We start from the raw sequence: 13,734 nt of genomic DNA, 5'->3' as shown, positions 1-13,734 counted from the left end.
TATGCAATAGCAATCTTTATAATATAATATATGAAAAAATATTTGTCCGACAGATATGTTGGGCATTTCAATAAGTCCGACACGTAGAACATGTCGAATGACGGGAATTATGTCGGTGGTAAATAGTAGTCTGATTTTTGAACAAGAGAGTTTATTGAAAAGGTAACAAATCAATTGGAAGTTCTGTCCGACAAAATACATGTAACATTTTCGCAGTCTGACGTTTGAAACTTGTAACCTGTTCCAGAATTAAAACTACCCCTGTTCCATTGTTCCCGTATATCAAAGTTTGTCCGACTAGACACCGTTAAGCTAATAATAAATTTTCAGCTTGCTTTTAATAAATTTCTTTTTGAATCCAGGCCTATAAGTAATGTAGTTATTTTAAAATCTTTATTTTGCACAAATCAAGATTTTTTTATGTATTTGTGCCTCAACCTCAAAGGGTCATTGGCGCAATACAATTAAAAGGTTTACAATTTATTTAGTACATTTATAGAATACAAGTATGATGTCAAATTGTTCATATCAGTTCCGGCACTTAATATTGCTTGTAATGTGTCTTGTAGTTTATATTGAAGTCTCTCCATTATTCCACTTCGTTTGCCAAGCATTTATTACCAAGTTCTTGATTACAGGTTTTGCATCTAGATGTGGAATGCTTCTAATTTCTACAGCTTCCGTGCTTAATACTACTAGTTTTGCCAATGAATCTACTTCTTCGTTACCAGCAATTCCGATATGTGATGGAATCCATAAAAAGTTGACATTGACATTCATAGTTTGCAATTAGTGTAATGCTGATTAGTAGTAGACTTGGATGAAGCGGATATAGGTTATTTAAGGCAGTTAGAGAACTTAGGGACTTCGTAATAATGACAGGATTTTTCATGTTATTTTCTACCTCAAAATTTATTGCGTTGAGGATAGCGGTTAAGTCGGCGGTATAAATGGAAGTTCATTTCGGTGGTTTAATTAATATTTTAGTTTTATTGAACATAAAAGATGCGCCCACTTCCTCCATGGTTTTAGAGGCATCGGTATAATATATAAGATTATGATTACTCTATGTCTTGAGTTCTTGGAGGGCATATTGCTTAGGTTCCACTGGATAATCGAGAAAGCCATTATTTATCTTTTTCAAATTCATTTTCGAATTCGGTGTTTGTGTCTGGTTGTATGAATTTAAGTATTTTGTTTTGAAGTCTGGTGCATCTAGCTTTTGATTTCTTATTTGGTAAATTTTCGTGTAGTTGACTTAAGATATTCAATAGGCTTTCGAGATCGTTTGTATAAGTTTTTATTAAACTTACTGGATCAGGGGTACCATGAACTTTTCCAAAATATCTACGAATGTTTCATAAGATATTGAATGTATTACCGAAGTATCGTCATACATTAGTCTAGCTGAATTTTTTATATCTTCCATTACTTGAATTGATCTTGTATCTGTGATTGAAGACTTTGGCTTTTTAAATTTTGGAGCTGGAAACGAGCTGTTTTTTGGAGTATCATTTGGGGGAGGGCTTATAATTTCAGAAATAGTTCGTTTGTTTGAAGGAGGATCGTGTGATATTTGTTGGGTGTCAGTACTTTGTGTAGCATGAGTAGCGGGTAAAATATGAATATTAGGTTTAGTCGATAGTGTAGGAGTAAACGAAGATATAGTTTGCGTTCGGGGAATGTTTTCATTGTTTATTGGATCAGTTGAAGTAGTTGGAGCAGCATTTTGTATTTGAGATGTTTGGGTTTCCGAAACAGTTGGACAATTTTCAGCCGAATGTCATGCATGTCTGCAAATAGTACATAAATCTTTCTCCATTACAAGAATCATTACAACCCAATAGTACCAAAAATACATTACGGTATGATATCATTTCGTAATTTACAAGTATTGAGTCAGGTATTGATGAGACAGGGGGAGAAATAAAAATATGCCTTCTGAAACTGTAAATGTGTTTGTAATCAGGATTTGATATACCAATTTTTAAAAAATTTATTGGAGTTACCAAATTTAATCCCAAATTGGAAAGTTCATTTTAAATAATTGAATAAGGGATTGAAGGACAAACATTTGATATCAATAATCTTTCATTTGGTGAGATTAATCTACGTCCCTGAATTTTTTGGTGGTTTACAGTTATTATTCCCCTATTAATTTGTAAAAAATTGTTAACTAAAATTTCACTTGCTAGGTAAATACAAATTCGACCATTTGACATTTTAAAGGAGAAAACAATATTTTTGGGATGCATTAAATCACCAATTACAAACAAATATTCGTCCAACCTTGTATTTTCCAACACAGGAAAAACTACTGCTTGTGATTTTAACGGGAGTTTGGGTAAATTTTGATTTGTGACAGTGGCAAAAGATTGTTTCATAGTTGTATTTGGTAAATTATGCTCCAATTCTTGATCAGGAGCCCCAAGAGGCGGAAAACTATCCATTTTCAATTATTATTGTCATCGATAAATTTTAAAAGTACGGTCCTGTCCCTTTGATACCAGAGCTGATAGCAGGCAGGTATAAAAAGTTGTTGCTTTATATCCAAAATTGATTACTGTCTACGTGGATTTAGCGTAAATATAATAATTTGTACTCACAGTTTTTGTACTTGCCGTAAGAACAATCACTTAGATTCACGTAAAACTAGAATTTGTTGCTTTTTAACACTTAAAAACTAGTTTTATTGTGGAGCTTGTGTTCGATTTCTAATTAGGAAGTCCCAAAAATCAAGATCGAAATAAGCAGTAAAAGTTTTTAATTAACAATAGAGACACCTCACTTAAGCTTATTTGGAGTCTTATTAATTCTGCTTGAGTAAAATATTAAAGCTTTTATCTTTTTATTCTTCTATTCTCGACTACACTAATGAAAGCTTTTATCTAGTCAAAGTTTTTATAAATAATATATAAGCTAACATTTTTTTATTTAACTTTCTTCGACAGCTAAGGCTATTAGCATGGTACAGTTGATTTCGCAACCAGATTATAGTGTAATGTGTAGTGTGTATCTTCAGTAAATGTCTTGTTACTTTAATAAAGTCGACTACGAAATTGTGTCGAAGGAATAGACAAAGAGCTGACAGAAAGAAACATAGAAGAGGACCTATAGTACAACCGGACAAGGTGGCGATTGAAAGAAAACAACGGAGAAAATTATAGCTCTATTGTTTTGTGATGAATAGAGAGTACTCAAATTTTTACTGATGATGGTCTGATAGGACCAGGACCGGGGCGGAGAAGCTATATTTTAAACTCATTATAATCTTAACAAATTGAAAAATCTCAGATGCAGAATCCACCACTTTAAAAAAATTAAAATGGTAAATAGTTATTTAAATCTGAAACTTTGTGTGTTAAAAGTTATTTCTGCTACATCCTTAATCTGCGACTTTTACAATTTATAAGACGGCAGACGACGAATATAGAAAACAAAAAGGACTCCTTGCAATCACATTCCGTTTTCATTCGTCAAGGAAAGGGACAGAAAGAAACTTCCTAGTACTCAAATCTGAGTAAAGATAGAAAAGTAAAAGATGGTTTTGTTTGTTTTCGATTCATAGAGATGCACAACAGCGCTGCTGATAAAGCCTGAAATAGTGGAAACAGCTGTCCAGCGATTATGCATCCCTCTGAATAGAAAACAAGTAAAACCACCTTTTACCCTTCATTAAAATCTCTTATATCTCTTACATTTAGGATCAATTTAATGCTAGCCCTATAGGAAAAATATATTCATAAAATTAATACACCTTCTAATGTTCTAACTAACCTTAAACTACTTTATTTACCAAGTAAAGATAAAACCTCGTAATTACTTACCCCTAAGTACTTGTGAACAAACATCGCAGGGGGTGATCTTCTTATATGTATATTCCTGAAAATTATGAGCATCTGGGTCCCCTTTTAACAGTTCTCTTGTAGCGGCTGCTCCATTTTTCCTAAACACAAAAAATAACGAAATGAGTTTGGAAAGACAAGAAACTAACAGGATTTCGATATTTTATGTTCGTCTTAAATTTAGTATATTATATTTCATTGTAATGTTGATTAAAGTAAGACCATTTAAGTTTTGTAGTTTTGAGAGTTGTAAAAACCTCTATATCAGTCAAAGACCACAAGACGTTTTCCCGGCAAGACTAAGGACCAAGAACTTTTATAAATCAGAGATTTGAAGTACTTTTACCCATTATAATGTCAGAAGTAAAAGTCTGAATAAAAGCAGGAGGAGATCCTACTAAGCTCAGTAAGCCAAGTGTTTAATAAAATATTACACGAGAGTACGACATGAAAAGACTGGAACAATGCACTTGACTTACAGTCCTACTACACACAAAAGGAGATATTTCTTGCGTTTGAAATCAATTCTGGTCACAGTAGTCCAGGAACCGAAGCTTTTCACCTCGCAATTTTTACAGAATGGATCGATTTGCTTGAAAATTTGATAATAAGTAGTGAATATTCCAAGGATCAAAATCAATTTGATGCCGAAAGGGCTTTTACCATGGAAGTGGTTGCCACCCCATCTCGGGGGTGGAAATTTCTTATTATATTTTGACCGCAGCAGTTGATATTGACATTCATTCTAAGCAAAAAATGTTTTATACATTTTTTGATAAAATTAATAGTTTTCGATTTATTCGCTATCGAAAGTGTTAGTTTAATATCGAAAAAATCAATGTTTTTCGATATACTCATTTAGGATTCACTCAATTTTCAAAAGGTAGAAAATTTTTTTTTGAACCAATTTCTTGGGAATTAAATAAACTACAATTTCATATTTAAATATTTTTTCGTATCTCCGATGCTAATCTTTCTGTTCTGAATAAAATGGTATTTCTTACCAAACTAAAAAAAATCGTTATTCGCTTTTGACTCCCAGTTTTTTAAAAACTATTCATTCTAAGCCAGTAAAACTTCTAGAATCTATTAATAATACATAAATACAGAAAAATGAATAAGGCCAATCACCAAAAACAGCGCCAACTTACATTATTATGCTTTCAATTGGATTTCTCCTTTTTTTTTCAAAAAAATATATCGATTCTTTTATCGTAACTTTATTACTTTTCATTTTAGAAAGTTTTGTAAAAAATAATTTTGTAGGTTTTTACAAGATCTATAAGGAAATAAATATTAAATCCTCTTAAGATCCTCAATCGCAAAAAGAGGTGACTTTGAAAGGGTTGGTAAACGTAGTTTTTGCATATTATTACAAGTTTTAATTGTCAATACCTCACTCAATTTTTACCGCAGAAAAATTTTTTGCAAACCATGTCCTTGGGAATAAAATAACCTACAATTTAATTTTTTAAATTTTTTTTCCTTTCTCTAATGCTAATCTTTGTATTGTGAAGAAAATGGCATTTTTTACCAAACTACAAAGTTCGTTATTCGCTTTTAACTCAGTTTTTTTAAAACCTAATCATTAAAAGCCCGTCAGACTTCTAGAACCTCTAATAATACATGAATAAAGAAGATGAAATAAGTTCAATAACTAATTTTATTTAGGGTGGTGCTTAGAGGGTTGGTTCCAATCACTTTTTCGGTGAAAAAAATAGGGACTGACATTCTTTTCATTATAAGTCACTTAATTTTTGAGCTAGAGACTTTTTTATTTCTGGAGATAGATATTATTTTTAAATACTTTTAATTGGTTTAAACAACCTATCCTCAAAACATGCATAGTTTTCCCGTCTTTTGACTTTGAAACTACAATATTTAGCATTTGACGAAGACGAGCTAACATAAATAATAAAGTATAGCTCGATTACTATTAGCCTTAAAGAAAACTAAAAAAGGCTTTTGTTTATTTTTTCACACATTTACATGTGTGAAATTACATTTTTGGTTAGCAAAGTTGTTTTGACAGAAAGAAAACTTTTTGAGTTATTAGCAGAAAACTGATTTAAAACATTAATTTTTTTAATATAAAACTAACAGTTTCGATAGCGAATAAATCGAAAACTATTAATTTTACCAAAAAAATGTATAGAATGTTTTTTGCATAGAATGAATGTTTTTACCAACTTTTGCCAACATAAAAATTATTTTTTTACATAAAAAACTTTTATTTAAAATGTTGACTGAAACCCAAAACTTAAAATCTATACTAAATTTACAATCAAGATGCAGTAGAAATAAACAAACCAAGACACGTTAAATGCTACTAGGAGCACTTCAAAATCATAATTTACAATGTACATAAACATTGGAAATCATGATTTGGGATTTACAATGTATATACATTGTAAATTATGATTCGAGAGTGCTCGTAGTAACATTTAATAAGTCTGGTTTGTTTATTTCTACTGCATCTTGATTGTAAATTTAGTATAAGGTGTCTAGTGACCAGTAAAATTAATAAATAGATATTAAATATGGAAATGTGTAAATCAAATAAAAATATACTGCGAGGCATAAGTTTGAGATACAGAAAATTATGCTCATTTTCATAGTGGATTTTTCAGGAACAGATTAAGCGATTCTGCTTATTTTTTATTGATTTAATTTTTTAGTATTTACACAGTTAAGCAAAGGTGTGTGCAAACAACTTTTTTTACTTATACCTATTAATTTTTTACTTATCTTAAGTTTGAGACATCCTGTAGGGAGAACGAGGTACAAATGTGAGTATACATCGGAATCGTATTGTGGTCTTTTGTTTTGAGGACATTTGTTTTTTGAATGTCTCTAATATCTTAAGAAACAATGAAAATAGACGAATTTGTAGTTTAACATGTGTTTTAACCGAAACAAAAGTTTGAGACACCCTGTGAGCAAAATATGCAAAGGTGGGTGTGCATCGATATTATGTTGTAATCTCATAATAATATTCTGTGAACATTCATTTGTTTAATTTCTCTAATAGCCACTTTACACGATGCCAGTAATTGCGCAAATAATTGCACAATTTCTTGCGCAAGAACTTGTGCAATAATTTGCAACTAACTTTCTGCAATAAAGTGATTACACGGTGCAAACAATTGCATTAACTGACATGAAATAGACAGAAACTTTGACACAATAGCATGCATTTTAGGTTATGTTGTTTTTATAAATAAAATGTAATTTTTTGAGTAGAGTTATCAGATATTAGACTATTTATGTTAGATTATAATTTGAGAAAATTATAATATTATGTATTATAACAAAATCAATTATTACCTCATGCAAGTATGCCTATACCAAATACATTATTCATTTACACAAGGAAACAAGTTGTTGTACATAGAAAATAGTTTTTTAATCCCTACGTTGCATAATTAAAGTTATCCACCAGAATAATGTTATCTGTGAAGCGTGAAGTTGGTAAAAAGGTCCTCTAGTTTTGTTAAAAAATTGTTTAGTTTGAAATTTAGGATGACAGAATGTCAATGTAGGTAGCAAAAACAAACAGTGTAGCCTTAAAAGTTACTAAACTAAACCAAAAACTATAACCAAATTGCAGACAAAATTGCATGAAAAATAGGACATGTTCTATTTAGCTGCAACTTCTTGCAGCTAGAAGTTGCTGCAAAAAGTTGCAGCTTTTCTGTGCAATTTTCGTATGGCACGATGCAATTTCTATTGCTGCAAGAAATTGTGCAATTAACTGCGCAATTAGTTGCATCGTGTAAAGTGGCTATAATATCTTTAATAACAAAGAAACTAGACGGTTTTACTCTTTAATATGCGTTTTAACTGACAACATGCAATACGTGAGGAGGTTATGTCTTATCATACTACTAAGATGAAGTTATTTCCTATATTTATAGTGCTAAATATAACAAAATGTTCAAAGAAAAAAACTGTGTAATATACCACTCGCTATTTAAAGGGCCTTCACGTAGACACTAAATCCGTACTTACTATCAAGGAAATTCCACCCCAAAAAATCACATAGCCTCCATTAAACAATCTCGTCTCTATTATATTGCGCTGTGTATACCGCTTACCTGGTCGACAAATAACTCTTGTAGATGTCGATAAAAACTGTTAATGTTATGTGCATTCCTGTTTTTAGAGTTTTGTTAACTGTTATATTTTATTGTTAATTTAGTTTTGTTTCAGTTAAAACACATGAATAAGTAAAACCACATATTTTCTTTGTTTCTAAAGATATCAGGGACATTAAAAAAATGTTTAAAATCATATAGTCCAGGGCGCATTTGTTTTGAGATGGACGTTGAGAGGTGATTCAAATTTTTTTGCAGAAATTGCTTGAAAATAACTCAAATAATAATATTTGAGTTATCCTCCCACTCAAAATGATCCGGAATATTGTTTAAATAGTCAAAATATCAAAATATGAAAATTCGATTTTTTTTATGGTTTTTGATTATAACTTTAAAATTATTCATTTCTGAGAAAAGTTGTACTGACATAAAAGTTGCGTAATTAAATTTTCTACAATATAAAATTAGTAAGGAATTTAAAAAATAGTCCCCCTTGTTGCAAAATAGCAATTATTGCGAAAAAAACCATACAAAAACAAGTATTCGCATTTTACGTTTTTCAACCATTTATGCTATACTTAGGGCCTTTATATTTTACTCAGAAAAACTTTATGATATAGTTAAATAACACTGTAAATTTCATTAAGATCGGTTTAATAGATTTTGCAACATAAACTTTGCAATCCAGCTTTCGCAAAAAAATTCATTTTTTTAAATGTTGCAGGACTGAAAATAAAGCAGATAGCAAGTTGAGTTTTTTTTATTTATAGAAGTGTACTGTACCTTTCATTTGCAATTTGCAAAATTAAAATCGAATAATTACCACGACGTCAGGAAATTTTTTAAATAAACATTAATTTTTGGTGCTACGCGCAGGACAGAGTTGTTCGATTTACACAAGTTGATTTCCACCAAAATTTCTTCCAATCTTTATCTAATATATTATTTTCTTACTCTATATTTTGTTGTATTTTAATACTTTAATTCCACAAAAATCAAACTAATTTTATTATGGTTTGTGAAATATTTTTTAAACAATTGCATATGTTTAAAAATAATGAACTTTTATTCTCTAAGTTAAAATATATGAACAAAGAAAGTTTTTGCTAAAAAAATTGTTATTTCAAAGGATAGAGTATGTGTTTTTATTTTGCAATAAACAAATTTATTTATTTATAGCGAAATTTAATAAAAATTAAAAAGTATCAATCATTATCAAAGGTCATTGGAATGCCCAATCAGAGCAAACTATCCGCTGTCCTGTGCGTAGAACCAATAATTAATGTTTATTTAAAAAATTCCTGACGCCGTGGTAGTTGATCGATTTTAATTTTGTAAATTGCAAATGAAAGGTACAGTACACTTCTATACGCAAAAAAAAGTTTCAACTTGCTATCTGCTTTATTTTCAGGCCTGTGACATTTTGAGAAAATGAATTTTTTTTGCCAAAGCTGGATTGCAAAATTTATTTTGCAAAAGCTATTGAACCGGTCTTAATGAAATTTACAGTATTGTTTTAATGTATCATAAAGTTTTTCTGGGTGGAATATGAAGGTCCTAAGTGTAGCATAAATGGTTGAAAAACGTATAATGCGAATACTTGTTTATGTATGGTTTTTTCGCAATTATTGCTATTTTGCAACAAGGGTGATTATTTTTTAAATTTTTAACCAATTCTATATTGTAGGAAATTTAATTATGCAACAATGAATACTTTTAAAGTTATAATTAAAAAACGAAGAACAAAAATCGAATTTTTCCTTCATTTTTTGACATTTTGATTATTTAAACAATGTTGCGGGCATTTTTGAGAGGGAGGATAACTCAAATATTATTATTTGAATTATTTTCAAGCAATTTCTGCAAAAAAATTTGAGTCACCTCTCAACGTCCAAATGTACTAATATTTTTACAGATGAGCCCTGGTCTAATAAGACTACAATACGATTCTGATGCATACTCACATTTGCACCTCGTCATCTCTACAGGTTGTCTAAAACTTAACATAAGAAAAACATTTTTTCTTCCACCCGGTATAAGTACAAAAAAAAATTGAATAAACCTTTGTACAACTGTGTAAATACCAAAAATATATATAAAATAATAAAAAATAGCGGAATCCGTTAAGAGGAAACAGTAGCGATCAACAGGATCGCTAGATCACAGATCATTCAAAATGACACAAAATCTAGGCATCGGATAAAAAAGTTTATTTGAAGAAAGTGTATTTTTTTGTTCTTCTTAGTGGCGGTACAGGCTCGTTTTTTTAATATTGTATTTAATTACAGAGTAATTTCCACATATTAATATATTTTTCAAATTGGGCTCTGTACCGCCATTCTTTATTATATTACGAATAAGTGTGCCAAATATCTCGAAAAATTTTCAAAATTACAGCCGCAATCTTGGAACGCGTTTTTGCTACCTATTGATCGCTACCGTATCACCTTAATCTATTCACTAAAAAATCAACTATGAAAATAAGTATAATTTTCTATATACCTTAGTATCTATATACCTATATAACTTATGCCTCGCAGTTTAGTAGCAAAAAAATCTTGGCTATCCTGAGTGACTCATTACAAACAAAAAATAACCGAAATATCTTACATTTTTGTGCCTATATAAAAAATCCTAAAAAACCATCGAAGGATCGGATTTTATTTCTATTAACTTTTTTTCTTGGCTTTATTCAATATCTTTGCGACCCTGATCTCGCAAAATGGATGAAAATTAAATTCCCTGCAAAATAACGTGATCGATAACAATACCAACAAATATCCTAAATGCTTCAATTCTTACCCCATCCAAAGCGGCAAAAGAACCTAAATAGGTTTATATAGCCTAAAGGCGTCTTTTCTTTCGAGTTCCGTTTGTTTTATTTAGGAACAGGCTAAAAGAGCGTCGTTTAACTCTCTCTAATGGCTTTTACAGGGTTATCAACAAAGAGAAGAGCTGTCGATAACAGTGAAAAACACATGTTTTGTCCCATGTATTATTTCCAGTATTTCTAGTGTATTTTCAGAAGTAAAATTCAAATATGCAATTTATTATTTTTTTACGATTATTTTTTAAATTTCAATATTTATTCAATCTTCGCTTGTCCACTACTGGACATGAATCTCCCTCATAATTTTCCATCTATTTAGTGTTGTGCCTCTTGCGTCTAATTCCTATTACTCTGGGCTAAATAGCAAAATACAAGGAATAGCTTTTTGTATAACAAGGGAGGAAAGTGCTACTTTTTCTCCCGAGAATGAAGTTTACAGTAATCATTCAAGGGAGGAAAAGGCACTTTACTCCCATGTTATACATATGGTTTTTCCCCCTTCCTCAAATTAATAACAAGTCATTTTTAATTTTTACTTAATTTATTTATGTAACTAACCAACAAAATTTATTAAAACTAAAAATAACAAGTAGGTACAATATATCTGTCAACTGTCAAATATAAGTCAAATTATTAATGTAAACATTGTTAAATCAAAATAACAATTTACTGTTTTTTACCATTCTGCAAAATACAGGGTGTTTTATAAATAAACATTAAAATGTATAGATACTTACGTAATAGAAAATAGATATTGTACAGGGCGTCAATAAGTTATATTTTATGAATGAAATACTATGACGTCTATAAGGAGGAAAAGTCAATGAACTGTCAATACGGATGGAATAGGCAGGAAGACAATTAATACAGCCACGATACAAGAGAGAGGTCCTAGAGAGAGACAGGCAAGGTGCTGGAGACTTTGACAGCCCGTGTAATTTGAGTTGCCTATATCAACTTAAACGGGGAAATATAAAAGTAAAATTCTAAATATAAAAAAAAGTAACATAAAAACATAATCAAGGACTTCTTCACTTTATATAAAACAGTCAGTAATTTAGTATTTAAATAGTTTTAAAATTATTTAACTCCCAAATACTTTAGGAAAGTAGGTATTTGTTTTGATAAATACAAATAACAATTCTGAAAAGTATTTAAACTGATTTAAACACCAAATATGGTAATCTGTACTCTATTTACTCTGTAAATACAAAAAGTATTTAAATTTTGAAATATGTACTGCCAATCAGCCCTGAAAATTAAAATATGAGGTCCATTCAACGAAATGTCAATACTGATTTAATCGGGTCCATTTATATAGGCAACTCAAATTACACGGCCTGTCAAATTCTCCAGCACCTTGTCCGTTTCTCTCTAGAACCTCTTTCTTGTATGTTGGTGGTAATCTCGCTTCACTATTTGAATGGGACAGGGCCATTCCATCCGTATTGACAGTTCATTGGGAAAAGTACAACTTTGCTCCCTACAATCAGGTTCGGAAAAGTATACTTTCGGTAGAGGTAGGTGGAAAAAGTTATTTACCAGCAATTTTATTGCTTGAATCGATATTATGATTGTATATATTAATAATATAGGTATGCAAGACCCGCAGATAGTGTGTTACTTTTTTATGAAAAAAAATGGCGCTCAAAAATCGTTTTTTTTCAATTTTTGTTCTATAACTCCAAAGATTTTAACTTTACACCAAAAATACCAAATAAAAATTCACCGTAATTAAATTCTGCATAGAGACGTGTTTTTAACGATTTACTTCGACGAAAATTTTATCCGGAAAATGTGGGTTTTTCCAACAAAATCATTAATTTTAAACTACAATTTTAGATAAGTAATTGTTTATCAATAATTAAATAACTTGGTAATATAAAAGCTCTTTTCGAATAGATTATAATTTCAGAAGCCGATGGAAATTGAATAAACAGTTTAGCAACAATTTAATTGTTAATTAAAAATTTACGGTCACTATAATAACCACAATAATTAAGATACATAAGATTAACTATGATTTTTGTATGTAAGGACACTGTACCCATTTAATGTACTATACAGAATTGAAGTTTAGCTATTTCAGTGGCCTCAGGAATATTTTAACATTATAAACAATTTTTTGGCTTATAAACAAATATAATATCTCGGGAAATATTCTCGGGAATATCTCGGGAAAAAACCCTTCTTCTGAAACAATTACAGAGGCGATTCTGCTGAAGCAAATAGACGAAACAAGCTGCTTATCTTCAGGCTGAAGAGCCTTCTTCAGTATACAACGTTATTGGAGATACATGTAGATAGAGGCTATGTACAGGTTCTTATCTTCTTCTTCTTTACGTGCCATCTCCGCGACGAAAGTTGACAATCATCATTGCTATTCTCACGTTTGACACTCCAGCCCGAAAGAGTTCAGTTGAGCTGCATCCAAACCATTTTTTGAGATTCCTCAGCCAGGACATTTTTCTCCTACCTATGCTGCGCCTTCCTTGAATCTTTTCCTGCATAATTAATTTTAGGAGTTCATATCTGTCACCACGTGTTATATGACCCAAGTACTGAAATTTTCTTATTTTGATGGAATCCAGTATCTCCCTGCTGTTCTGTATTATTCTGTGCAGGAGATTCTCAGCTTTCTTCGATACGTCCACATCTCAAATGCTTCCAATCTATTGAGGCATTGTTTATTGAGAGTCCATGTCTCCACACCATACAAAAGAACAGAAAATACGTAACATTTTATTACTCGCTTTCTAAGATTTAGGCTGAGGTCTCTACTACATAATATTTGTAATGGTTCTACTACATAATAATTTGTAATTTGTAGGTTATTATCTAATTTCTGGTAAAATTTGGTCACCAATAAGTTGATAACCAGACTCCTCAACGATAAACATCTCCTAAACAGATATTCAACAGATAATAATATATTTAATATTTTAATAATTTTAAGACGAAC

General features: G+C 30.6%; 1 protein-coding gene across 7 annotated transcripts in view; it reads right to left on the bottom strand.

Annotated features, from left to right (window-relative positions):
• Window positions 1-13,734, bottom strand: part of LOC114324758 (uncharacterized) — a 1,163,158-nt gene that overhangs the window by 264,221 nt on the left and 885,203 nt on the right. For all 7 annotated transcript variants that reach the window (XM_050646138.1, XM_050646134.1, XM_028272597.2 and 4 more), the window contains one exon: window positions 3,828-3,946. In XM_050646138.1, coding sequence (XP_050502095.1) covers window positions 3,828-3,946 — 119 coding nt within the window. The remainder of the gene's footprint in view (window positions 1-3,827; window positions 3,947-13,734) is intronic.

Source organism: Diabrotica virgifera, chromosome 3 (genome assembly GCF_917563875.1).
Source record: "Diabrotica virgifera virgifera chromosome 3, PGI_DIABVI_V3a".
NCBI classification, from domain to species: domain Eukaryota; kingdom Metazoa; phylum Arthropoda; class Insecta; order Coleoptera; family Chrysomelidae; genus Diabrotica; species Diabrotica virgifera.
This window is presented reverse-complemented; position numbering and strand designations above follow the sequence as displayed.